The sequence below is a fragment of the Epinephelus fuscoguttatus genome, linkage group LG1 (genome assembly GCF_011397635.1).
Source record: "Epinephelus fuscoguttatus linkage group LG1, E.fuscoguttatus.final_Chr_v1".
Classification (NCBI taxonomy): domain Eukaryota; kingdom Metazoa; phylum Chordata; class Actinopteri; order Perciformes; family Serranidae; genus Epinephelus; species Epinephelus fuscoguttatus.
This window is the reverse complement of record NC_064752.1, coordinates 8,550,324-8,577,670: the sequence shown is the minus strand read 5'-3', so window position 1 is coordinate 8,577,670 and position 27,347 is coordinate 8,550,324. Positions and strand designations below refer to the sequence as shown.

The 27,347-nt window shown below is 40.1% G+C and overlaps 1 protein-coding gene across 5 annotated transcripts in view; it reads right to left on the bottom strand.

Moving 5' to 3' along the window:
- Positions 1-4,568: 4,568 nt before the first annotated feature.
- The window catches only part of ripor3 (RIPOR family member 3), a 79,838-nt gene continuing 57,059 nt past the window's right edge, over positions 4,569-27,347 (bottom strand). For 4 of the 5 annotated variants that reach the window (XM_049598525.1, XM_049598444.1, XM_049598362.1 and 1 more), the window contains 18 exons: positions 26,818-26,881; positions 26,656-26,699; positions 26,401-26,526; positions 24,750-24,895; positions 21,399-21,525; positions 19,861-20,015; positions 19,457-19,687; positions 19,149-19,245; positions 18,039-18,302; positions 17,784-17,929; positions 17,533-17,698; positions 17,267-17,396; positions 16,932-17,096; positions 16,540-16,704; positions 11,147-11,349; positions 8,963-9,046; positions 8,741-8,831; positions 4,569-8,645 (listed from right to left, as the gene is read on the bottom strand). In XM_049598525.1, coding sequence (XP_049454482.1) covers positions 8,545-8,645; positions 8,741-8,831; positions 8,963-9,046; positions 11,147-11,349; positions 16,540-16,704; positions 16,932-17,096; positions 17,267-17,396; positions 17,533-17,698; positions 17,784-17,929; positions 18,039-18,302; positions 19,149-19,245; positions 19,457-19,687; positions 19,861-20,015; positions 21,399-21,525; positions 24,750-24,895; positions 26,401-26,526; positions 26,656-26,699; positions 26,818-26,881 — 2,505 coding nt within the window. In that variant the 3' untranslated portion in view covers positions 4,569-8,544. The remainder of the gene's footprint in view (positions 8,646-8,740; positions 8,832-8,962; positions 9,047-11,146; positions 11,350-16,539; positions 16,705-16,931; positions 17,097-17,266; positions 17,397-17,532; positions 17,699-17,783; positions 17,930-18,038; positions 18,303-19,148; positions 19,246-19,456; positions 19,688-19,860; positions 20,016-21,398; positions 21,526-24,749; positions 24,896-26,400; positions 26,527-26,655; positions 26,700-26,817; positions 26,882-27,347) is intronic. The other variant, XM_049598590.1, reaches the window with a different exon arrangement.

Sequence of the window (27,347 nt, the reverse complement as noted above, 5' to 3'; positions counted from 1 at the left end):
GTCTGTGGGACGCCAGAGATCACTGTCTAGCCTCCTGGAGGTGTCGTAGGACCAACTAGACGAAACACCGGTGAAAGGAGGTTCCCACCCGATGACCCCAAAGACATGTTAGTTATCACTGCTCACTGGTCTGTATAGTTAAGCCTTGCCATAATAGCTTATCATAGGGCTTAGGAGGTTATTCACTGAGTGCTGATCCTTTCTCTAGAGCACAAACTTCTTGTGTTTATTTGAATGTGGGTCCACAAAATCAGATTCTCACTCATTGTCTACGGAGCAGCTCCAGAGTTTATACTCTATGACATCACATGTTTGAGACTGACTTCTCTGCTTTCTTGCATTGACAGTCACTCATGTTCACAAATATTAATTGAACTTTCCTAGGCCATGGAAATAACATTGGGATTCTTCATTTAGGTGGAATTCCCCTTTAAGTCATTACTTTTTTAACAGCTATGTTTTCTGGATAGTGAGTCACAAATAAGTAATTGTGCATTTCAGGGTATCTGCATGTCTTGAAACCTCTGAAAGAGCCTTAGTAGGTATTAAACAGTCTTAAAACTAATTGATTTTTTTCCTCTTGCCTGCCTTTAGCTATACATTAAATACCTATAAAAGAAAAATGATGTTTTACAGCTGGGATGTACCAAAAAAATGATAAAGGTAAAGAATTCCAGGCCATATCATCCCTACTGGTGTTATGACTGTGAGACAGGTATTAAATTGCATTGCATGTGGTATTAAAAATGACTTCAAACATCTTACCTTGGCGTACTCCACAGAAACCCTGTCTAATATAAAGCTATAAGTATAGTTTAAATGTGGATAGCATGGTGTCAGCAGTAGCAGCTGAGCACAGGTGTAAAGCAGATTAAAAAATGATGGCGGATCAAACAAGTGTAAAACTGTAGACCAGAGCTGCATGTGGGTGTCAGATGATGATGCAACTGAAGTGCAAGCAGAGCTCACAACCTGCTCCCATTTCCCCACAGAGTTTAACATCATCATTCACCTCCTCCTAATTGATATTTCCACCCTCCTGTGGACTAGCTGAGAAAGTCTCCCATGTTTATAAAACAAGAGAATGATTTATTGCAGATACAGCACTGGATATTACCATCGCTTCTTATGAGGAACTCAGAGCCAAGATAAACATTGTGCATCTGTGATCCTGCGTTTGTGCTTTGTTTTATTTCAGAGACTTAATACAGTAAGTCATGATGAATTATAACTGTGCTTTGGAGATATGTGCTTTAGATATTTTTTTCTATCACATATATTGCTGCTTATGTTGCAATAGAAATCATTATTTCCTCTGCAGTTCATTGATTAAGTCTTAAATACCATGCTACAATCATTTAGTAATTTATTAACTGTATTTTAAATGTATCCAGGGCTGCTTTATTTCTCAATGTGGCTATCTATATGCCAGAAATGCCTTTAAATTGTGACTCATTTATTCTTCTAATGGCATAAAATAAAATATTTCTTGAAAAATATTCAATTGTAAAGTTGATAAAGCTTTACAGATATGTAGAGATAAAAGCTTAGTGTCTCCTGGCCTAAATGAGAAAAGATTACTTCCATTTTTGAGATGTATCTTCACTTCATGTTGCAGAAATATTGTAGTATTTACTGGAGCTGTTCCATCTCCACTGAAGGAAGAAATGATACTCTCTTAATGCTCTCAAAATATTGAAGTACTTTCTTGTAATTATTAACTGTAAAGGAGGGCACTATAAAATCTCAATAATACACATTTCTGTGAACAATATACATCCAGTTACAATAATATTTAACTGTTAAAACCACAGGTGTCAGAACAAGCTGATCATGTCAGAAATAACCCGAGGAAAAAAATACACTGAACTAGACTTTATTTTAATTTAAGTATAATTAATATAGCCTACTCTTTAGCTATGTACGAAAAGTATTTTTTCTGTTTTTTTATGTACAACAATATACATTATGCCAATGGTATATCATTAGTGCTATTAAAAATATAACTAAATACAATTAAATGTACTTGGCTTTACCATTTTAAGACATCATGAAGATGTATGTAAATGCACTTAAGTACCGCACTGTACGTTATTTAAAAAAGTACATTAATCCAACTTTGTTTATTTTGGAAGTATTTTTAATTATATTTTAAGTGCACTGTAAAGTCATTACAAAGTCAAGTAAATTATACCTAGTGCTATTAAAAATAGACTTAAAGACTTATCTATTACTTTTTATAATAATGCTGCATCTTATAAAATATACTTTAATCCAACAATCTGTTTTCAACACATTTTAGTTTAATATAAGTGCATATAATTTAATATAAGTGCATTAATATTATCTGAAAACTGTAGCCTACTGAAATATACTTCAAGTAGCATTAAAAATAAAAGGTGTATTTAAGTATTTTTAAGTACATTTGACTGCTGTCTCAAAATAGCATAGCCAAGTACACTTAATTGTATTTTATTATATCTTTAATAGCACAATTTACTTGAGTTTGTAATGACTTTCCAGCACCCCTAAAATATAATTAAAAATACTTACAGTATAAACAAAGTTGGATCAAAGTACTTATTTAAAAATAATGTACAGCGTCATTAGAAAACTTGTACTTAGGTTAGGTATATTGAAGTAAATCTTAATGGATTCTCAAAATAGTGAAGCCAAGTACACTTATGTCAGTATGCCCTCAATATCACTAATAATAAATCATTAGTATATAAAGTACACTGTGACATAAAAATAACACTTTTGTGCATTAAATAAGTGCATAGGGAAGTGTACTTAGTATACTTATTAAATTAAGTGTAAGTCAGTATAGCCTATATTTGTTTTGTTTTTACTTTGTGTGACCCCGTATTTCATGATTGTGAATATGATTCGTCCTCTGGAGAGGTCACTCATACGTCTCGACCAATGAAAAGCCTAGAATATCCTTGTGGGCGGGGTTAACCTTTGCCTTTGGCAGTTGAAAACAAGTTGTATGCTAGCTAGCTAGCCGCGGCGACTTCGGAGTCCGGTTTCGGAAATATTCAGATTCTACCATGAAATACAAAGAAGGTAGAAACTGCGTTTATAATTAACATATCAAGGCATATATCTATAGTAAGATATTTAATTAAAACCCCGGTCGGAGGATGAAGAAGAAGGCAAAACCGTAACTTAAGCTAGCAGTGAAAGGAACCGCCATTTTGACAGCCGTTAAATCGCCCAAACACAAGTTCGGCTGAGACGCAAGTAAAATGTCATCTGTTCTACCATCATATTTCAGTCCCAAACTTCTAGTGACATCTTGCAGTGTGCATGGAGAGATTTTTGTAAAGCAAACTGGACTAAAACACGTCTCTGGGTCACCATTGAAGAACTGGACTTCACTGCCAGATTCACTGGAGTGAATCATCTTCATCTTCATCTTCAACTCCAAGCTAAACTGGCAGCGTTTCCCCAACAAGCCACCTCATGGTAAGATAATAAAACTGCTTTTATGCCCGCTGTGGCTGTTGAATGACAATACATACATAATAAATATGATGCGTTCAGTTTTGATAGAGCATACGTTATAGCTATGTTTGTCACCATGAGTTGGCTTTGCATTTAGAGTAAATTCATAGGTCTCTGTTTGTGATATTGTTGTTAGGGTCTGGTTGGTTTTCATGTGTAGGCCACATCTCTGCCTATGATGTCCAGCCTGTGCTGATGATCTGGTAGAAATATTGTTAAAGAAACATTCAAGTTTCTTTTGTTTGTTTCTTGTTTTTTGTCTTACTAAGGCCTTTTCATTTTTTTACAGTTTCCCCAAATGTTTTCTTTTCTATTGTTGTATTATCACTATTATTATTGTGTGTAATATCGTGTTTTGTGTATTATTGTGTTTTGTGCAACCAACCTGGGGCTCTCTTATACTACAGGAATTCCTTGAAGTTAGTTAAACCATTGCACAAAAGGTATCATAAGCCTGAGTGCAAGCAAACAAATGGTTATCATAAAAACTGTAGTTCTTTGCCACTGTAAAAACTTTCAATGCAGTAAATGCCTTAACATTTTACTTAACTAAGGGAACCTTCTCGGGCATTCTGTCCAACACTCTTAAGTAAGTCCCTCTGCTCAGTCTTCAGTGTCATACTTAAGGAGAAAACCTTAAAGTGTTTTGTGCAACTGGCAAGTCTTTAAAATTGTTAGTGATCATCCTACTTGTTTTATGATGTTATTAATTGAAAACACAGATGGTGTGAGGAATGTCAGACTGAAAGAACACATAACAAATCAACAACAACATATGCAAGTAACCACTTTGGTGTTTTTATCCCAAAACAACAGATAACAGGTGTTTCTAGGTAAGGAGAATTCATCGCAGATGATAGACTAAACATATTAAAGCTTTGCATGAAACAAAAGAGAGGGATTGCTTTAAAACTAGGTGCAGACATTCATGCTCCTCATAAATCCTAATGACTTTTGTGATCCCTTGACTTTCATCTAGCACCACCACAAGGTTCACATTTGTGGTTTTAAGTGAAATATCTTACATCCTGACTTCCTGTACCCTCCTGTTGTCTCTCTACTTCGTTTTTTTCCTCCAAATCTCCCTCAGCTCTACTTTCCTCTGTTACCTCTTTTTCTTGTCTTTTTCCTTCCATGCAACTTTGAAAACAGAAACATCCTGCTTTTGCAGCAGCAGCAGCAGCAGCTAGAAAACTAGTAAACAGAACTCCTGTAGTCTCAGCTGGTGCGTTTGCCAGTATTACTCAACAAAAGCAAAGAATTTGCTTTGACTTAAATTCTGGGAAGTTTTACCAAGACATATCAATCCCAAAAAGATTAGGAAGCTAACATGGTAAAAAAAAAAAAAAAAAAAAGTACACAAACATGACTTTGACATGTTTTTCTTTTGATTGTCTATTCTTTATAGTTATTTGTCTTTACAAATCCAGAACCATCTGGTGCTGCAGGACGGGGCTAAAACAAACCAGGCAGAGCGTTTTCAAACGCAAGGCCGAACTCTGGTTCTTGTTTATGTTCTGAACATTTTCAAGGTTTTGTTTTAGGAGCTTATCTGCATCTGATTATCTTAAAAAAAAGTGTCTTCCCTTGTATAGGATTGGGAAAGACATGTTTTCCAACATGAGAGCTTTGGTATGCCGGGGATTTTGATCCCCTGATTTATGTCTTCGAATATTATGAAGATTAAATGATTAGATTTGAGCATTCTGGGTTTTCTAACACATTTCATAAACCAAAAAACTTCCTAAACATGATGCAGAGGTGACCTGTATTGAGCTACGGTGACTAAAGAAAAACCTCACATGACCCCGAAACCTTCTCTGCCAAGCACACAAAAAAGCTGACTCATGTCTTCTTCCCATGACACTTTTTGACCTCACAAACATTCCTTAAATTTCACAGTCAGAAAGGTCCCAGGTCAGTTTAACCACAGCCAAATCTAGTCTGTGGGCAATGAAAGCATCCTCAGGTCAAGGCCCTCCCCAAACGACAGTTCACCTAAACAGCCAGCAGAGGGCAGCACCTGCCTCTGTTTCAGCAATGATGGGGTCATTCAGTCTGACCGTGGGGCCTCCAGCAACGTTAGAAACTAAGAATTAATTGTCAAAGACGAGGAGGATTTAAAGAAATTTGGTGACACTGAATAAGGGTACGAAACACATGCTTTGGTTACTTAAGAAATTATAAAGTCACTAAAAGTTTATGTGATATGTCAACACCTCATGGATTATCAGTGTTAACTCACAGTTACTTCATATATTAATTAATTTTCCACCTTATTAGCCAGATAACAGCTACGCAGAAATGCATTTGATCCAAGATTCTTAAAGCAGAATAGCATGTTAACCAGGTAACACATGAGTAATTATGATCTTCTCTTGTGAGAAGTGCACTGATAAAGCAGTAATAGTAGAACAGACATTCCCATTCACATCACTTCTCCACCACTACTTCCAGTTACTGTCATCAGACAGGCGCCACATAGTCACACTGGCCCAGAAAAACACCTGTAAGAAAGCCTCTAAAATACAAAAAATGGACACTGCACTTTAACACGCTTTTATCAGTTAATTTGTTTTAAATGTGTTTTGAATTTGGGTCTTGTATTGTTGAGCCTTGTCAAAGGAGAATTTCTGTCACTGTTGGGACAGACAATAAAGTCTATCTATTCTGTTCTATCATTGTAGCAGGGTGGAAAGAGTGGCAGACATTTTTATGTGTATTATCGTCATTGCAACAGTTGTTTAACCTCTGTATCAACCAAGCAACTTGCAACAAATTGCAAAGTCACCAAATTGAGATTGTGCAGTAACAAACAAAAGAGCAGTGGAGTTTTCGTACGAAGCATGGGGATGTGTCTGTTGTGAGGGAATTGCCAAAACCCGTTAAGAGTACCCTCCAGGACTTGCGTTGTAGCACATTACCGCCGGCACTGCCAATTATAAACACATCCAGTCACTTTGCAAAGATGTCAATACCTCTGATCACTTAAAAGGCAACATCAGGCTTAAATGGAGCTCTCAAACTAGTGAGCGTGACACACTTTAGGGCCCCACTGACCTGCGTTGTCACTGTAACAACTAGCACTAGTTGCCATTTTCTGCTCCATTAGTCAAACAGCCATGGCAAACAGTTCAGTGTCATTTTTATTAATTTTATTTCTATTTGATGAACACTTCATGTGTCGATGTTAAGCTCAGTAAGTCCTTCTGTTAGTTTAGACATGTCACCTGATTTGGCATCTGCTAAATGGTTATTAGGTTTACACATTTGTCTTTTATACTATACTCTTCGTCTTTCAGCAACAAAAATGTATAACAAAAATAAACTCATGAGGCTTGTCAGTCTGACACAAACATGTAAAAATTTGTATTGGACTACCAGTTTGATTTAAACTGCTTCAGGTTCTGTTCTGGTTTCACAGGCTGATCAATCCATGGGTCTGACATGTCCTTGTTTTTGTATAACTGGTAGAGGTGAAATGATTAGCCAAGTAATCTACTATCTACTATCAACTATGCTGATCAATGGAAATGCTAAGATTTTGCAGCTTCCAGCTCCTTCAGATGTGAGGATTTGCTGTTTTCTCTATTTCATTGATGTAAAACAGAGAAAAAAGTGCACTAAGAATATTTGGGTTTTTGACTGCTGATCGAAATAAACAAGACATTGAAGCCATTTCATTGACAAAGCAAATAATAAAATGATTATAATAATAATAAAAGCAGATTGATATATAATTAAAATTAGAGGTAGTTTCATTTTCAGAATTACTGACTGGATTCCAGCTAATTTTGTGGCGTATTAATGAATCTATGAAGTAACATTAATTACTGAACAAATAAACCACTTAATGGTGAATAAAAGGAACTCATGACACATCTTTAATCTATTAAATCATTATGAGTCCTGTATCAGTTAAGCATGTGTTTCATATCCTTATTATGAAGTGTTGCTATTCTTTTTCAAGCACTGATGAGACTGGGATTATGTTCTGGCCATATTGCCTGCGTGCATTGCCTCAGCATTGTTGTCACCTTCTTCAGGCTAAATCATTGCAAATCATTGCACATATGAATCTCAAATGACAACACACTTTCATCAGCCCATAACATCCAGCAGCTGGCTGCACTCTGCTATCATCTGCAATGTAGGAAACTCACAAGTTTAGTAAATTTCGCCCCTCAAGAACGGATTTAAGGGAGCAGAGTAAAACCTCTTAAATGCTGTTTGGCTGCCTCTCAGACATGTTTGTATCGTAATCCTCTAGTCCCTGGATGTCACACAAGTCCTGTTTCAGCAGCCATTTGTGTCCCTTCTATTCAGTTGATGAAAACAAGTAAAGTAAGTTCTGCCTCTATAAAAAAAGTGACCTGCCACAGGTACATTTGTAGCTATTTGTTACCAGGGATTTATTTGGTCCCTTGGGGTTTAATGTCCACATGATAGTTTGGATTTTTGCTCATTATGCCTCTTAATCACACACTTGTGACAAAATGTGAAGCAATAACACAATTCTCCTTAATTTTTTCAATAAAACAACAACAATATAGACCTTATTGAAAGTAAGTCCCAACACAGGAAAAGCAGATAATTTTACAGCTGCACGAGGCATCTTTGGTTAAATAGTGGTACTGCAATAGAGAACAGAACTCTGCATATTTGATCAAAATACATTCATGGTCCCAGTAAAGTCACTTCTCCGGTCACAGGATCACGGAAATTGGAGCTTTGGAGCAAAAACATGAGTGAATGATCAAGTGATTATCCAAAGGAAGCAAGAGTCATCATTTTTAGATCTTCCTCTGCACTCGTCCCTTTGGTGTTTGTCATGAAGGCACCACAGATTTCTTCAAACAAATATCAGAATGTACAATCTCTGATCCTGGCATTCACCCTCAGCGCTGGCTCATACACTTTATCCAACTCAGACACGAACTCTGTTTAATGTTGTCTCTCACCCTGTCTGTCAGGCTCATTGAGACACACACACACTCTTCATGTCGCGGCCTATTTCAGGTCCAGACTTGTCTCCTATAGAAAGGTAATCTCAGTCTCTTGGTTCTGGTAAGCCTCCTCCTGCATCTCAGCGTACAGCTGGTCCATCCTCTGGAAGGCAAGATACCCCATTTTACCTGCAGATGAACAGACAGATAGTATAATGAAAAGTATATACTACAATAAAATACAAACAATGATCTACTGGATGAAGAATAACTGATGTGTCTACCAAAGGAGAGGACAGTTTCTCTGGCAGCGCTGAACAGATCTTCATCCGCTGATCTCCATAAATCTGCTATGTAGTCCACACTTTCTGTTGCCTGGCACACACACAAGCACAAACACACACACACACGCTAGACAGTTGAAAATGTAGCACACAGTGCTGAAAATTGTATTTCTGTACGTGTTTCTGTGTTTTCTGAGAGGTTGTGTAATGTGTGTTGCTCACCCTGAGGCATTTAAGAGCCAGACAGGAGCCTTGTTGGATCTGTACATCAGTGCTTTTCAAACTCTCTGTGTAGTAAACTACCGCCTGGAGGAGAAGGTTAACACACACAGAGACATTTCCTGTTTTGTTGGAGTAGTTGCATCATTGCATTTATTTCCACAAGGTAAACCAAGAGATGGAAGCTGTTATTTGCTTAGCAATAAAAAGACCAAGGGTCTAAAGCAGATACTCAACTTGTCCTGCACATATATGCAGGGACGTTTCTAGGATTTGAGGACATCTGGGGCTTAGCCTGGACATCTGTCAGGGGACCCGTGGGATCCTCCCCTGGCACTTTTTTGATAAACAGGCACTAATTTGATGCTTTTTTATGCACTCTGGCACCTTAAGCTGCTTTCACAGTGCTGTGTGGTAACTTGCAGCCTCCAGTCATTTCAGTGAAGGAAGGTGGCAGAGGAAGCGTTCCTGAACATGGCAGTAGGGTTAAAATGCAGCTGCCACCCATGTGAATGCACACAGATTTTGCTCTGCCGTGCACAGTTCACTATGTTGAACTTTTGGTGGTAGCCGCCTGGCTTTGATCAAATAAGAGGGCATTACGAAAGCAGATAGATGACAAGATGGAGGAGCTGATAATGTTCAGGGCTCGACAGTGCGAGCGTTTCACTCACATTTGCGACTAAAAATAGATGTGTGCGAACTGTAAAAAATATTCAGGGGCACATGTGCGCATAAAAAATCAGCCGAAGCAGCCTATATTTTTGTCAATAAAACAATATGATAATCTAACCGCAAATGTTGGAGGAACTCCAGCCGCCTTCCCTCTTCCCCGTGTGACACGGTTATGGGCGGTTATCCAAGCCACTGTCGGCACAATGCGCTCTTGCACCACGGTAGCACATACACAATGAATGGGTTTGTCGGTGGAGGTCTGCACTTTGCGCGCTCTGTGTGAAAAGGGCTTAAGTCCCACTGTTGGCAGCGTGGAAATAAGTCAAAGTGTGGAGGTTAAGCGGCGGATCTCCGGGGAAGCCTGCTCCGTTCTCCCCGTAGTTCAAATAATTTCAACTCTGAGCGCAGCGCTCGGGTGGAAAATCAGAGCGGTGCATGACGCCAAGGGTAGCGGTGCCGCTTTGTCAAGCGTTGCTGCCCTCTCCATAGACAAACAATGGGACAGCCAGCGCAAAGCGGTTTTACAACTGATCATGTGTAGAGGCCTTTAGGGACCGTTCACCATGGTACCGCTGCTGGGCAGGGTGGAAATAAAGCCCTTTTCACACAGCGCGCGCAAAGCGCAGACCTCCGCCAACGAACCCATTCATTGTGTATGTGCTACCTTGGCGCAAGTGAGGGCGCATGTTGCGGCATCTGCGCGCTGTGACGACACCTCGGCGCCGCGCGTCCAATAGCAGAGAAGAGCCTGAAGTACACCTGGAAGCGGTCACCATAGAGCTGTAGCTCCTGAACAAGCCTGTACTACCCAAATCCTGTCCCCGCGGTGGGCGCTGCGAAAGCTCTGTGTGAAAGAGGCTCAAGTCCTGCAGAGTTTCAGAGGACCTGGAGAATGTTTTAGGATAGTAATAACATTATATAAGATAATCATATTGCAAAGATAAGATATATATAAGATAATAACATTAAAGACAAAATTAAATTGCAATACTTTTTCAAAACCTGATGATTTTACCTTTCTGTACATTTTGTATACAAATTCATTAAATAATTTTGCTTGTAAATGTCTATTTGTATCACGTTTATTACGGAAAACACATTATTTGATCAATTGACATTGTGCCCCTAAAGTTCTTTGTGCGCTCCTCACTTTTTCAACTTAGGAGTACATGTGCTCCTTGGGAAAAAAGTTAGCGTCAAGCCCTGATGTTGGTGTGTGAATACCTGCAGTTGTTCAACACAGCGCTAGCAATTTATAAGGGCAACCTGAAGAAAAACTGGGCCTGCGATAACATTTCCATTTTATGTAGAAATATTTGGTAACTTCAGTGATTTCAATTGTCTTGCTACAGTATGCTGTTACTAACACGGTGGGGAACACTCTTGCAGGTAGGCAGTTGCCGTGTGGTGGTGTAAAGGCAGTTTAATGTAATTCCATTTAGTTTAAAGGCTTGCTAAGCATCAAGCATGACTATGGACTCTGAGTCTTATAGCTGCGACAGTTTGAAGTACCTTGCTCCTAAAGGCCTTGAAGCCCGCAGCTCTGCAGAGACAGTTGGCAGCAGCTTTGCAGACTTTGTGGTTGGAGTCGATCTGCAGGGCGGCCAGAGTCTGCAGCGTGCACCCCAGTGGGATTAGCTCCGCAATGCGGCGACCCCTCAGCTTATTTAAAGCCCGCCTCCTTTTCGGGCTCCTCAGCACAGAGAGGATGTACTCTGAAACACAATAGTGACTATAATCAGTGAACAATACACCATTTGTTTAGTTGAGAAAAAACACAAAGTTTGTTTAAGAGCTGTTTCGGAGATATGAATCAGATCACACAACCTTTATCAGCAGATGAACTTTGCCCAGTTTCAGATTTCAATTTTGTTTTGTGCACTTTAAGACTTCTCGTCAGTGATGTCATAAAAGCTGAAGGATTTGCTTGATATCTGTTAACCATTGTGTGCTATTATAAGTAAATTTAGAAATATCCATTTTAAAAGCCTTACAGAGGCAAAATCCATTAAGATAAATAATAATTATGTGTCAAGTTAAACTGATTACACTGACTTCATTCTCACATACAGCACATTTTACTCACACTTACATTACCAGACAGACTTGTGGCTGTGCAGCCCATTAACATCTTTGATATGGTTTCCATGTAATAAGATTTTAAACATAATTACATTTTTTACATCTCAGAAAAGCAAATTAAATCTTATCTAATCTTGCTGGCACTCTTTGTCTTGCTTTGGCTGTAAACTCCACCCGCCTGGTGTTCAAAGTGAGTTAAAACAAATGCCAAGTTAATTTCAGACTTTAATTGTCTGGGCTCAAATTAAAGCACAGGAACACAGTGTTGTTGTTTGAGCAGTTTTACAAGTGTTGTGGTATGTAAACCAAATGTAGTTTACAGATGTAATAAACAGCAGACATTAACATACTGTAGCCACATGAAGGAGGAGAGGAAGCAAGGGGAGATGGAGGGAAGAGAAGAAGGAAGGGAGTGTTTTTGTTTGTTCATGATTGATTAATAATGAATCATGTGGTGGATCGTTACTGATTCTTTAAGGAGAGCACACGCACACACACACACACACACACACACACACACACACACACATACATACACAGACATCTACACGCCTAGTTTATTTGGTGTGACCGTTTTGGCAGTAATGTTGACAGATGGTCCAGATGACTTCAGCAAGCTGGAATTTCAGGAATGGTCTCAGATCCTAAAGCTCTCAAGTTGGAATACATACCACCATTCCTCGAATACACAACAGATACCACAGACAGACACACATTTATACACAAACTTTGGACAGTTGTCATATGTGATGATAGCTGTCGAGTGAACAAAAAAGATGGGTGTAGCTTTAAATAAATACTGTCGTGTACTGTTTAGTGTACCGCAGTGGTCTGTAGTCATTAAAGGCCTTGAAAACTTATCTTCTCAACCACCCTCTGCATGAAGGTGATGGAATTGATAATCTCATGTAAATAATTGAGCACCTCCTTGAATAAGGTTTGTGTTGTTTTGAGTGTAACTCATTTGCCAAAAAACCCCCCCAAAACATACAAAACACACACTGAGCAAGGTTAAAGATGGATTTGACTGATAGCATTATTATTATTTTAAATTTTCTATAGATAATGCAATAATATGGTTACTTTGAATTCTTTTTGCCACTATAATCATGTAGTAACACATGCCAGCCTTTGTCCTGATGTAGCAGATGAGCACAGTTTCATAAACTATATCTCAGGATTTCAAAAAAAAAAAATGTATTCTTATTTGGTCATGAATATTTAATGTTATAGGACAATATTTGTTTTTTATTTATTTAATGTTTATTTGTATAGGGACAAGTATACGTAACAGCCACACACCACAGCATCTTATAGCCTGAGCTAGTTTGCAGTGCCTTAAGATCCAAAAGACTCAGCAACAAAAACACACGTGACAGTGTAAAGAACACACAAGTGAAAGTACAGATAGAACAATAAAAGACACAAACTGCAATACATAATAAGCACCATAGAATAGGAAGCACCAAATTATTTATGACTGCAAAACTGATTCCTCTTCAAAAACTGTTTCAGTTTGAGTTTGAAGTAATGGAAATGAGGATCTAATTTGAGTTCTGCAGGTAAAGAATTCCACATGTTAATTCCACAGACAAAAAAAAGTCTAGTTTTCAGGTCTACAATAAAATCAGAGTGCAAATAAAAGCTTTCTACTGCTGCAGTAGGACAAAATGACACAAATATTTCTCTGCAGAGTTTGATAGCACATTGTTACTGATATTTGTAGATCTACTATTTGTTTTAGTGACTCTCAATCTGGTTATTTTTAACTACCCAGTACAGGTAGATGCTGATACAAAGGAGCAACTGTGCTTAAAGGGTAAACAAACCTCAGTCTCCAACTCAGTCTCAGACTCAAGACAAAAAGACAAATGAAAATGCTGTATCACAATCTCTTATTTACGACGGTGGAATATCAACTATTCATAGGATATTTTTGTGGAAACTCTCTTGTAATTAGACAAATCACATGTCTCAGATGTGACTTGTTTATATCATTTAAACACCATTATGGTGCGAAAGGAAAGGAAGAGGCAGGCAAACGGCAAAATTTTTACAATGAGAAAAGCTTTATCCATGTAATTTCTGTTGGTCACTGATGATTCTGTTAGAGGCAGTTAGTTTCAGTTGAAAATTTAGTTGCTGTAGTGACGACTACTGACACAGTTCTGTAGCGGTGTACGTGACATTGATAGATCCTCTATTTTGTCTGATATGTTACAAAGCAAATATTAACGGGTAATTTTTATCTCCTCCTCAAATGCTCTTGCTGGACTATAATCTGTATCATCAACTATAGTAATTGTATTTTGTGACTGTTGCTGCCCGTCTTTACTTTTGTGTGAGTTTAATGCTGAACGTGAGCAAATACAGCTGTCTGAGGTCACTCTTTCTGTCTCACTCTTTCTCTGGAGACCTAATGTTTGTTCAGGGCTGATCTCATTTTTTTCTAGCATGTATCATTATAGAGTGACAGTGTAACTACAGTAATTGTGTCCAATTGCACTGTAGTTTTTCTGATTTCCGCTACCATTGAAATTAGGGCTGCAGCTAACAGTTTTTCAATTATTTGATTAATCCTTTTTAAAAAAAGGCCATCAGTTTCACAGAGCATAAAACAGTGAGGTAAAACAGAGAAAAGCAGCAAATCCAAGAGAATGTTTAATGTTTTTGAATGAAGAATGTATTAAAAGGGTTAATTACTTATTTAAAAGGGTTAGCGATACTGTTTCAACGATTCATTTCAGCCCAAATCTCAAACTAATGTTGTAGTTCACCATTACTTCCATCAAAAACAGGCCAGCTCCTGTCTTCAATCCTTTATTGCAGTGGTTCCCAACTGGTGGATCGTGGTCCAAAAGTGGGTCGTGCAAGTGACATGTCAAGTTTGCAGAAAAACCCCAAAACCTACGTTTTATTTTTGAAGTACGGTGAATTTCTGGCAAAGTTTTTATTTTAAAGTGCTGTTTCCTGTTGTTGAGTTAGTGAAAAACAGAAAGCTCATCAGTAGAGACAGCGACAACATGGCCAAATCAATGCCTCCGCCCACTCGACACAAGTATACTCGGACGTACTATAAGTGGAGTGGACTCCGTGAGGAATGTCCGCAGTCATTCGGGCTTTCATAGTCGAGCACACTTCCGCGTTGTAGTTTCCTGTAAAAATGTCCGTGAAAAATCCCCGCGATGTGAAAAATACATGCCGAGCAGTCACTGGTGTGCGGAGCGGAGTCCGCGCAGTCGTAAAATGTGAGCTTTGTGCACACAGGGCTTGCGGACGTCCACTTTGAGTCCGCGTGGACCTCCGTGGAATCCGTTCCGCGTATATTCTGCCCGAGTGTGTTCGGGCCGAGCAGTGAACAAACCAAACAACACAATGTCGCCCAACTCTACTGTCACTCCACCGAAACTGCCCTGATCAGAGTTGTTAATGATCTGTTGATCACAGCAGATACTGGGTCTGCTTCCATACTTTTAAAGCTTGATTTAAGTGCGGCATTTGACACAGTAGATCACACTATCCTCTTACATAGGCTAAAGCACTGCGTAGGAGTCCATGGGTCGGCACTTTCATGGTTCCGCTCTTATTTATCTGACAGAACCCAATGTGTTAACTTCAATAATTCTTTCTCCAAATGCTCCAATGTGAGCTCTGGTGTGCCCCAAGGTTCTGTCCTTGGCCCGCTTTTGTTTTGTATTTATTTGCTCCCTCTAGGAAGGATCATTTCAGAATGTGGCATCAAATATCAATGCTATGCGGATGACGTCCAGCTGTACATGCCACTACAGCCTGATGACCCCTCTCAGGCCCGTAATCTAGAGGCATGTGTATGTAAAATTAAACTCTGGATGAGTCAGATCCTTCTCATGTTAAATGGTGCCAAGACTGACCTAGTGGTGATCAAGCCCCCTAATTACAAGCAGTTGTCTCTAAATTTTTGTTGTAATGTTGATGGATGTATGTATTGTAATGTTCTTTTCTCTGGCCTCCCTGCATCTGCTACTCGTAGTCTTCAACTTGTGCAGAACGCTGCTGCTAGAATTTTGACCAGAACCAGTAAATACAGTCATATAACTCCTGTCTTAGCATCTCTGCACTTGTTGCCTGTCCAGGCCAGAGCTGATTTTAAGATCCTTCTTTTAACTTATAAGGCATTACATGGTCTGGCCCCATCCTACCTATCTGAATTACTCACACCCTATATTCCGCCTCGTCCCCTGCGCTCTTTGAACTCTCACCTTCTGGTCATTCCCTCAGTAAATAAAAAATCAATTGGTTGCAGGGCCTTTTCCTACCGTGCACCTTACTTATGGAATCGCCTCCCGCTACATATTAAAGAATCCACTTCCATTGCCATTTTTAAAACACTTTAAAACACACCTTTTTACCCAGTGTTTTGGAGAAATTTGAGTTTTCCAATTGTTATATCCTTGTCTGTTTTTCCTCTGAACTGAACTGAACTGAACTGAACTGAACACTGCTTTTGGATCCTTCAATTCACCTGGGCCCCAAACAGCCATAGATTTATGTTGATGTTTAGATATAAAAAAATATTGAATTACTGCTACTCTAGCACATTGTACAGTGAGATAACAAACAAAAGGCCCCCAAAGCACCTAAAGTGCACTCACACACAGACAGAGACTCTTTGCTTTATAGTTAGATTGTGCTTTACATATAGTATTGTGCTTGCTGCATAGCTGTGCATCAGTGTGTTAGTGGAGCTGTCAGTGTCTTAGTGGAACTATTTTCTACCAAAGAAAGTTTCTCCAGATAACGGAGATGTAAAATTTTAGTCCAGACTTTTAAAATGATAGATATACCTTCTCTGGAGAGGCGTGAGATGTGCTCTCCCACCTCCTGGATGCTCCAGCGTTTCAGATACACTGACAGCTGGAAGAGGGTGACTCTCTCTGGGCTGCAGACCTGCCGAGGGCTGGGCACCACCCGACAGGCCATCTGCACCTGCTGCAGGAGCTGAGAAAACACTGCAGAGGAAAGAGAGAGAAAGGTTTTCAGCTCAGTCAGCAATGGAAAAGCAAATGAAAGCAACATTAAACCCTGGTAGCCAACGAGTTATGCTGACGACAAGTATGTACCCTCCCCCCCCATACAAAAACAAGCAAATAAATAAAAGGCGACACAATAAATAATCATCAAGAATCCAACAATGTGTGAAAGAAAGTTGGAATGAAGTGTGCATGTACTACGTCACCTTTTTCTGACTGGCCGGGCTGCTTCGCCTTCACCTTGTGGGTGTAACGTTTCCGTAGTGACCTGGAGAAGCTATCGGAGAGGCAACAGAAAAGAGAGCTGCTGTCGTTGACACACTCCTCCCAGAACAACAGCACATCCCTTGTTCTCTGGGCCTTCGGCAGGACTGAAGGTGAAGAGGAGGAGAATTAAAGTCTTATATGCACTTTCATTTACCCATCTTTGAGAACCAGAAGATGCTGAACATGAACAAAACAGAGGACTTCCTCAATCATATGAATCAAAAGAATAAAATGAGGCTCTAAAAGACAAAGATAAAACAGATCTTCCACTAACTGTCTCTAGCAGAGAGGCTGTCGTTTTTTTCCAGCAGCAGACAGCTGATTCTGTCCAAGACTTCAGCTTGGAGAGCCATTTCCTCCAGCAGGTCCCTCCTAGATGGGCTGAAATCGGTCGTTCTTATCATCTGAGAAAACGTGAACATTTGACAAGCAAGTTTTAGGCGGGGGGCAGCCAGATGAGGGGCAGCAAGACAGAAAAGATGTAAACACTGATCCAAAAACTTCATTAGTATGGACATAGCTCTTAGAAACAGTCTGTACCTGGAGCAGGATGCAGCATATATCCAGGTGAGTCTCGAGAGCCTGGTCAACACCAAAATCTCCAGAAGTCAGAGGGCTGATGACCAACTCCTCCTCAGAAGTCGATTGGCTGTTCTTGGAGAGTATGCCGGGACTCCTCAGAGCGCTCTGCTGCAAAGAACTGATGCTGATGGACGAGGACGAAAAGGAGAGATGAGTTGTTTCACATCAAGTCATTGCTGAGTGTTTGATCGATGGGTCTGTGAACTCACCCACTGTCCTTTAGTCTCAGGCTGCCCAAACAGGAAGTGTCATCGTCTACGTTGAAGTCATTTGACAGAAAGTCAAAGCTGCCGAGGACTTCCTCCACAGCCAGAGTTTCCTCTGATGACGAGCTTTTCAGCAGAGAGAGGTCGTTCTGTGGGTGAACACACGCATACATCCATAAAGATAAAGATCGTTTACAGGTGTGTGTGTGTGTGTGTGTGTGTGTGTGTGTGTGTGTATGTATAAGTACACACAGATACCTTCAGTATAGTTGCCAGGTGCAGTATCTGGTGGTCCAGGGTTCTCAGCTCCTTCTCAGAGCAGCTCTGGTTCTGTAACATCTTCTCCAGCTCTGCGATCAGGGCTCCCAGTTTTACGGCCTGGGCCCTCCGCAGGGCACTGCTCACCACCGACCTCCCTGGAGTCGGAGCAGCAGTTGTGGGCGAGGAAGGGGTGACGTCTGTGGGCTGAGTCGGGGATGTAGGCGAGGGAGGGGCAGAATATGACTGAGATTCTGGAGAGTCCTGAAACAAAGATGGGAAATACTGAGTTTAAATTATGGAACTGAAGATATGTTATATTGCTATGGCCTGAACACATGCTGTGTTTTTGCATCCTCAAATCCATTGTTGTCAATGTAGGCGGGCTCAAAAGTGAGAGCGATGCTGCCGTAGCACGTAAGTGTACCAAGGTGCCTCTTTTCAGGGTGTGATGGCTGCACCCTGGGATAAACAAAGTTCCACCTTTGGAGCGCAGCAGCACACACCGTGTGTCATGTGACAGGGAAAAAACAATCACAGCTTTCAGATATCTTTCCTTTTTTTAGTTAATATCAGTCTATGATAAATATGGAGAAGTTCATCATTTTAGTTGCTGTATAAGCTGTATGAGGGAATTTCCTCAAGTTTGGCACAAACTTACACTTGGACTCAATGATGACTTAAATTTGGTGGTCAAAATTCAAGGTCACTGTGATCTTGCATCTGTTTTAGTCTTGTAAACACAATATCTCAAAAACACCTTGAGAGAATTTTCTCAAATTTGGCACAAATGTCCACTTGGCCTGATGTAGAATTTTGTGGTCAAAAGTCAAGGACACTGTGACCTCATTCGTTTCATTCTCGTGAGTGTGATATCTCAAGAATGCCTCGAAGAAATTTCCTCAAATTTGGCACAGACTTCTACTTGGACTCAACGATGAATGGATTAGAATTTGTTGGTCAAAGGTCAAAGTCACTGTGACCTTACAAAACATGTTTGTTGCAAAATTGCTACAAGATGGTAGTTCTAGTTTGCACCAGGATTTCAGTGCATTGTTGAATTCAGCTTCACGTTGAATGATTTAAGTGGATCCTTCAGGTGAATTTTACCTGATCACTGATGGTGTCCTGTCCCAGCACTGCACTGTGTGTCTCAGGGTCTGGTTCTCCAGCTGTGTTCTTTCTGAGGATGTCAGGAGTGCTCGACCTGTATTACAGACACATCTTTATACGTTTGATAATAGTACTTGAGAAAAATACAGTAGAGGATTTAGCATGCTGACATATAAAAGGTGGACACAGATATTATGGGGATACATGGTTTTGGCAGGACAACAATGCTTTATTTCTTGGCAGCACTTAAAATTGAAAACTATTAAAATAAATGAGGTATTATTTGCTCTTGGGTTCATCCTCACCTCTGGAGAGCCAGCAGGGATCCTGTTTTACTCTCTGCTGGTGATGAGGAAGAATCTAACACACTCCCCCACTCCTCCTCTCCATCCTTCTCATCCATCCTCTCCCTCCTTTGCGCCTCCTCTGTAGAGACCTCCAGGGATTCTTCCTCCCCGAGGGACAGCTGAGTCTGGCTTCCTCCCAGACTGGTGCCTTGACTGTGACTGGAGGGGTAGCTGTGAGTCCTTGTGAGACTGGAAGAATTAATTTTCATACATACCATAACATCATGGTGATACAAAATACGCATCAATCCAGGCTGGCATCTTTCTAATTAAACTGCATATTGTCCTCTTGTAATTGAAATCCATTGCCATACAACAACACAGGAGTTATAATTTAAGGCTTTCCAACCTATGCTACATACCTGTAGGGGCTTCGAGGGCTGTGGTTAGGTGTGATGGCGGTGTGTGAGGGGTTGGACAGATAGCTGAGCAGAGACACACCTCCTCTGTTATTTCGACTTTTAGACACCAGAGACGGGAGGGAGCCTTCTCGATCGTGCAGCTCACGCATCATCGACTGCAGAAGATGGAGAATACCCACATATCAATGTAAATATCACACTTGAAAGGGTAAACCTGGACCTTATTGGCAATTTTTTGTGTCTAAGTGACTAATGGGAACAAACTTTTTGAAATTGCTCCCGTATTGAGCACGAGCTTTGCGTTTGACGACCGCAAAACAGGCTGCAATGTAACCACTTGGGACATTTGTGCACCGTCAGTGTACGTCAAATAGTTATTCTAAGTGTCTGACAACATTTAGAAGGATTCCTACAGAGATAGACCTTTTTGTTTATGAGTGAGATCCTTTTTGCTTAATCAGAAACAATCTGAAATCACTATCGCCAAACCCACCAGACTAATTTTCTCATCGTAAAACACACAAGTAAAACAAGTTGATAGAAACAAAATAAAATTGACGAATCTGGCTTGGCTCATCTTTACCATATTCCAACAATTAACTCTGGTATGGTTGAAATAAACTTTTAATTCACCCAGTTAGATGTAAAATATGTTGACTCTATACACGCTAAAACTGGTGTTTATTTAAATAGTGTTGTGGGTTTGTTAACAGCTGATTCTGGATAAACAAAAAGGATCTTACGCTTAAATAAAAAGGTCTATCTCTGTAGGGATCATTTCCGTAATGTAAGGCTCTCATGATAATAAGCTGAGCCTGTCAGTGGCAAAAGAAAGCACTTCTAACGGATGCTCTTTGATGATGCACAAATGCCCAGAGTGGTTACATTGCAGCCTGTTTTGCAACTGTCGAACGTGAAGAAAAAAGCAAAAACCATGGGAAAATAGGCTTCAGGTAAATACTGAACTTACCCTTTAAAGCCCCTGTGGACTGTCTTACTGCCCACAGTGGCTGTGTTTGGGGGATGTTAATCTTTTTACACATTCACATTTTTTCATCAGAAATTGTCGCATGTCTAAAAGTAGAGTCATGCAGCTGTGGTGTCAAATGAAAGACAGGGCTACAGGTTTGTGTCTATCCATACAGAAATGCATTTCCTTGCGTCGGACACTGTATATTTACGGATCTACAGACACCAGTCACATATATCATTACCTCTGCCAAGGAGGTTATGTTTTTGCCGGCGTTGGTCTGTTTGTCTGCAAAATAACTCGAAAAGTTTTGTACGGATTTTGATGAAATTTTCAGGAAGGGTTGATAATGGGACAAGGAACAGATAATAAAATTTTGGTGGTGATCGGTTGAAGCGAAGTGGATAAAATAATAAAATGATGGGAAATCTGAGCTGCTTGGCGGAGGTCTGTGTTCTCAGAGTGCTCTAGTTTATAAATAAGGGTTTGGTTAGGCAAGTAGTGGATATGGCTAAGGTTAGGCACAGACGCAGAGACTGTAAGTGTGTAAATCCATCTGTATACTCACTATAAAGTATTTCTCAGTGAAGGACGGAGTACTCGGTGCCGTCCAGCTGTAAACTGAACTCTTCCTGCTGGACACAGATTGCTTGCTGACAGACAGCGGCCTCATCTTCTCAGCACTGTCGAATGGACTGCAGGTGCAAATATACACAGACACACAGTACATATATAAGTAAAATGCACATATACACATATATGCTGAATACTGCAGCTGTTCAACACATTTTGTCCCTTTGACAATAAACCAGCGAATATTACCATTCTTCAATATTTGCAGCTTGTCGTGTGACTGGGTTTCCAGACTTTTCCAAAGTTCTGATGCTTTTACAGACGTGAAATATTTCACGGTCATTTCCTTTACCTTTTTTCACTTTATGGTAATCCTCTTGACAGCATGGTGTGCGCATACTTTATGTGAAAAACCTAAACATCATGAAACGTTTTAGTCACAGTCCATGTAAATCCATAGATTTTGTGCTTCTATGGATCACATCAGTGCAGTTTCACCTGCGACTTTATTTTTGTGTTTGTTTTATTTAGAGTAATTATCAGTGAGAACATTTAGGAGCGTTCAGTACACTTATGTGGGTGGTTGTCAGAGCGTGCATGCTCTTCATCAACAACATCCTGCTCTCATCTGTTGTAGACATTCACACCTCGGGGCTCTGCAGTGCAGCCACAGTCTTTTATTCATTTCCACTAATTTTTTATTTTTTAAAGTCAGCTTCTCCCAGTAGTCTAAGATTTCATTGTTCCCACGGTCTTGTAATTCCTGGAAGAGTTAGGAAATTAGAAAAACTCTTTTCCAGGCCTGGAAATGGTTTGCAATTAACAGAATGTTTTGAATAGACATTGTTTGAATTATTGATTGAAATATGTTTTTAAAAATCCCCAAACATGTTTAACATCATGCAGAATACATTCCTAATATCACTACTTTAGATTCTCGTACTGCGCTGTGTGACAGTTGCAACATCACCAGTATCACCTGATACACATAGTCCAGACCGATGTGTCATTCCCAAGGCTGGACCCCTTTTTGGAAAAAGAAATGGGTCGACACATCAGGAGAGAAACAGGGAATTGCCAAAAAGCTGTTGTGCAGGGCTTTTATTGAGGCTTTGGCTTTAAGATTTTAGGCACGTAACATACTGAATATTCACTGTGAGTATGGTAAATCACTAATTTAACCTGGTGACAGTTTCTACTGATTGATAGCTCTTTGAATGGGAGGTTGCTGCAGTACAGTCATACAATATAGCAGCATCAGACTGTTCTCTCCAACTAAATCTCAGCCTATAGCTCAAACAGCTGGCTGTTAACAGGTCAGTATTTTACAGACAACACCAAACAATACCTGGTGATTCAATCAAATATTATATGATATGTGTCCATTGAAAAAAAAAATATATTTTTTAAAATATATAAAGTTTCAAAGGTTGAAGGGGGCTCAGCAGGACATTCATTGTGACAGTGGCATTGATGTAATATCGTAAACAAGCTAACGGTGCTAACTATTGATTGGAAATGTGCGACAGCATTTTTTGCTGACACTAGGTATCAAAAAAAAAAAGCCAGAAACTATTATTCGTACTGTTATTACTAATACTATTATTATTATTAGTTGTATTAAGTACCCGTGAGCTGTAAATTCAACACTTCTGAGCAGAAGAGAGAAGATAATGTTATCTTGGAGCCTTATGGTGCACTGCACAAAACAAAGACGACAACAAAAAAGCAACTGCTCGACTTAAAGCAATCTCAGTCGACTGAGGGGTCTCTGACTGACTATTCGAATCTCAGACTTTCAAGTGGCAGCTCTAGCATCGTGAACGCTCATGCAAGGTCACAGAACAACAATTAGACATGTATACAAACTTTTGTTTTATGGACAAGGAATAAACACATGCAAACTTGTCAACATAATCCAAACACATGTCAAACTGCGTTAACATCAATATGATCTTTGGTTTTCTATCTCCCAAGACGGGGTGCAGACTTGATATTTTGCACAGAACCTGCCTATGCCTTTCTGCGCTATTGGTATAGGAGGCTAGTTGGTAGTGGGAATGTCTGATTCTCCACAAATGCCTGGGAGGTCTTGTTTAATAATATGTGGTAGTATCACTATATAAGCCCGAATCAGTTTAAACTACTTCAATAAAGTTGTGGAAAAGTTTGAGAATCCATTGGTAAGACAGTGTGGGAAACCTGAGACTTCACTGACAAACTTCCATCTTCTTTTGCTGCCCACAGCTTTATTTGTGAGCACATGTTGGTCTTCAGAGTTTATATGTAGCAGAAACACTGATTGAAATCACTTCTCTGTGACTCATTTAGAGGCTCAGCAGGATTGTGTGTGGTGTGTTTGTGTACAGCCACAGCAGTCTTTTGTTTTGTTGTGTGTGAGTTCAGCAGATTCGTGTGTTTGAGTGTGTGTGTGTGATTTTCCTTCTCTCTCTGGGGAGAATCCATGAAACGTCCTCCACCTGGCTTCTCTAAACCCTGAAATGTGATCTGTCATGGTGCAAGGGCACAGCAGAGAGAGAGAGATCTATGTGTGTGTGTGTGTGTGTGTGTGTGTGTGTGTGTACTCTGTATTCACTGAGCTGCACGGGGACAGCTGGCTCAGGTTAGAGGTGCAGAGGAGACAGAGGCAGAGAAAGAAGAAAATAACAGCAGATTCTGCAGGACGGCTGGATGTGAATTCATAACAATCCAACACATCGTTTGTTGTTGTTTACTCCCAATTATTTGTTGCTTGGCCTTGTTTTACTGCTGTGAACATGTGGCAAAGTAACAGTGAGAGACAGCAAGAGAGAAAAAGGACAAGAAGCAAATGTTTCTCTCCCAGCAGTAATCGTCTGTCACCTCTTCATTCTCTCTTTCTCTTGTATGAGAGCAAACAATCTGTTGGTTTGTGGACCAGCTGCACTTATCAGTCATGTAAATCATCACTTGATGAAATCCACACAGGCAGCAGAGCTACAGGACAGAACAAGGGGCCACAGACAAGAATTCAGAGAAAACAGTCTCGTATTATACGCTACAAATTTAATTTCCTTACACAGTTGTCCACACCTATTCCCCCGTCAGATCATCCAATTATTCTACTTTCCTTTTTGGGAATATAACTGATTTCACTTCTCTCCACTTCACCTTCCCATCAACCCCTGTACTCGGTGGAGGAAATACCTCTATGTCTGACGTCATGGTGATCTCTGCCACCACCTCATCTGTCATTTTTACATCAGGACATGCGTACAGAACACTTTCATGTACATCTAGGTCATTCATATATCTGTGTGTGTGTGTGTGTGTGTGTGTGTGTGTGTGTGTGTGTGTGTGTTCATACTTCCAGGTGACTTCCAGCTGCAGTTTGATGGTTCCCAGCTCTGTGATGTCCACCAACATCAGCTGCGGCCTCGCCACAAAGAAGTCTGCGCTCGCACACGTCACCATGCCAACCAGCAGCCAACCCAAACCCTTTGCCTCCATCACCTGAGAGAAGAGATTTCATGGGTGAGATACCTGCTCACATGAACCAGATGTCTTGTACACAACTCAAGACAATGCACAGATAATGTAAAAGGAAAATTGTTTCTCATACAGGAAAAATACTCCAAAATGCACTCTGTGGTGACCTTAAATGTAGATATACCCATAATACTCTGGACACTCTTGACAGCGTCAGGTGGCAAAAGTTAAAAATCTCTGTCTGTCTGGGTGTCCTTCGCATATCTCGTGAACTGTTCATCAGATCTACTTTACACTGGGTGGGTGACCCAAGGACATACACTGTTGAATTTGGTGCAATTTGGACACGCGGCGCATTTAGTATTAATAAACTCTGAATAAACAAGGACCAGCACAGCAGTGGTGATGGGGCTTCAGGGCTCTGTGGAAAATAGAGCAGTGTGTCGGTGTTTCTGACTGCAAGGAGATGTGACTTTGGTATGTTTGTCCATGCCATACTGACTCATACACTAATCACATACCACTAGCAAAATACCTCTGCTACTTGAATCCATACTTTAGTTAATAACTACGTTGATGATGTCAAAGCAAGCGACTAATACATCTATTAGGAAATGAATTCTGCTGCAAAGTGTATTTCACTGGTGTTTCGGACTGTGAGTAGCTGTGGCTTGGGTGTTTTTCAGGGTTGGATTTAGTTATCTGGGGGCCCCAGGTAGACACTATCTTGCTTTATTTTTTGCTTTCTCTGGGGAAGCTGGTATTGGCTGTGATAGAAATACTCAACACCTTTTTTTTCACTGAAGTAAAATTATTTACTAACTATTTATCTCAAAACTACCAATACTGCACAGCAAAAGTCCCTCTTTCAAATTTTTATTCAAAGTGAAGAGAAAAAGAGGCATTATCATGACAAAGTACTTTGATTTAATTAATGATGTTCATGGTAGAGCTGTCAGTTCTAATATGATGCTGTATAGCTTAGTGAATAATAATGTCTCATATTCTAATTGTTATTTCGTGAGTCAAATCTGAATCTGCGACATGCCGGTAACATGTCTCTGTCAGGTAAATAGTAGTAATAGTGGTAGAAGTACAATGTTTCCTCCTAAGGAGAAGCAAAAGTACACAATAAGTAAGTAGTATACCACTGAGTTGCGTATTTTCAAGTGCTTTGGGGGGCTTTTGTCAGTTGTTTAAAGGTACAATGAGCAACATATTCCAATATTGGTCATATCTAAACATCATAATAATTTTAGAGCTGTTTGTGGTGTGTTGCTCAGGACCTGAAGAAGCGCAGTGTCAAGTGTGAAGTTGTTTGTATGAGCGGTTCTCGAGAAAGCTGAAAGCACATGAGTAAACTTACTTGGTAAAATTCCACCGCTGCACAAAAGGAATTATGGGTATTCTGTTTTTTGTTTTTTTTTACTATATTAGTAAAACAATGTCTTCTATGATCATTAGCAAGTACATGTACACACCTTTACACGTGTTTGTGTATATGCGTGTTCTCTGTGTGTGATTGTGACCTTGATCTCAAAGTTGTGGTGTATGTGCGGAAGGAAGACCATCTCCTCTTCATCCCAGGCCTGCGTATCATCTGATTCGATCCTCCCTCTGATCCTCCATCGCTGGCGGCCCAGCCGCACCACCACCTGGTCGTGTGACATCATCGAGACATGACATCACTGCAGAGCTAGCTCTGGATCTGGCCTCGTTTTTCATTAGTAAGTAAACGTTGTTGTAGTAAATGTTTGTCTGTCACTTTAAATAGAGAAGCTCACCTCGTATTGGTCTCCAGGGCAGAGCCGAGCAAAGCCGATCAGACCTGCAAGTGAAAACACATGTTAAAAATATTTGGAAGATAAAATGTCACTGATAACTCTGAGAGTGTGTGTGTGTGTGTGTGTGTGTGTGTGTGTGTGTGTGTGTGTGTGTGTGTATACCTTTCATTTTGATATGTAGCTCTCCGAGGAGGATCTCTAACTCTCCCTCCATAACTGACATGTCCTGCAGAGAGGGGAAAATTAGGCAAGAGTGAAACCATTTGAAAAAGTAAATAAATCTTTGGCAGGGTTTTGTTAACAGTTCTTGTTTTTATTAGCTGAGCACTTTGATACTTTTCACCTTTTTTTCTGTCCAAAGTGAGGTCACAGGTCGGGGTCATGTACTGAGCATAGACACCTGAGCTGTTAGGAAAGTTTTACCAACAAATTTCTTTGGCTTTTGGACTGAGAGATAGTCTCTCTTCTTACTCAACAACCTCACTGGCTGCAGGTTTAATCTCATAAAGGGGAAAAGTGGTTTAAAGTAGTATTAGATTTGTAGCATTCATGCATAAACAAAGCACTTTGAATGCTTGTTGTTGTTTTGTAATGTGTAACCGCTGTTCTGCATGCACAAATTGTGTGTATGTTGTGATTTTTGTTTGTGCACAGGTTTGACTTGAAATGGAGATTTTGGTCTTCATATAACT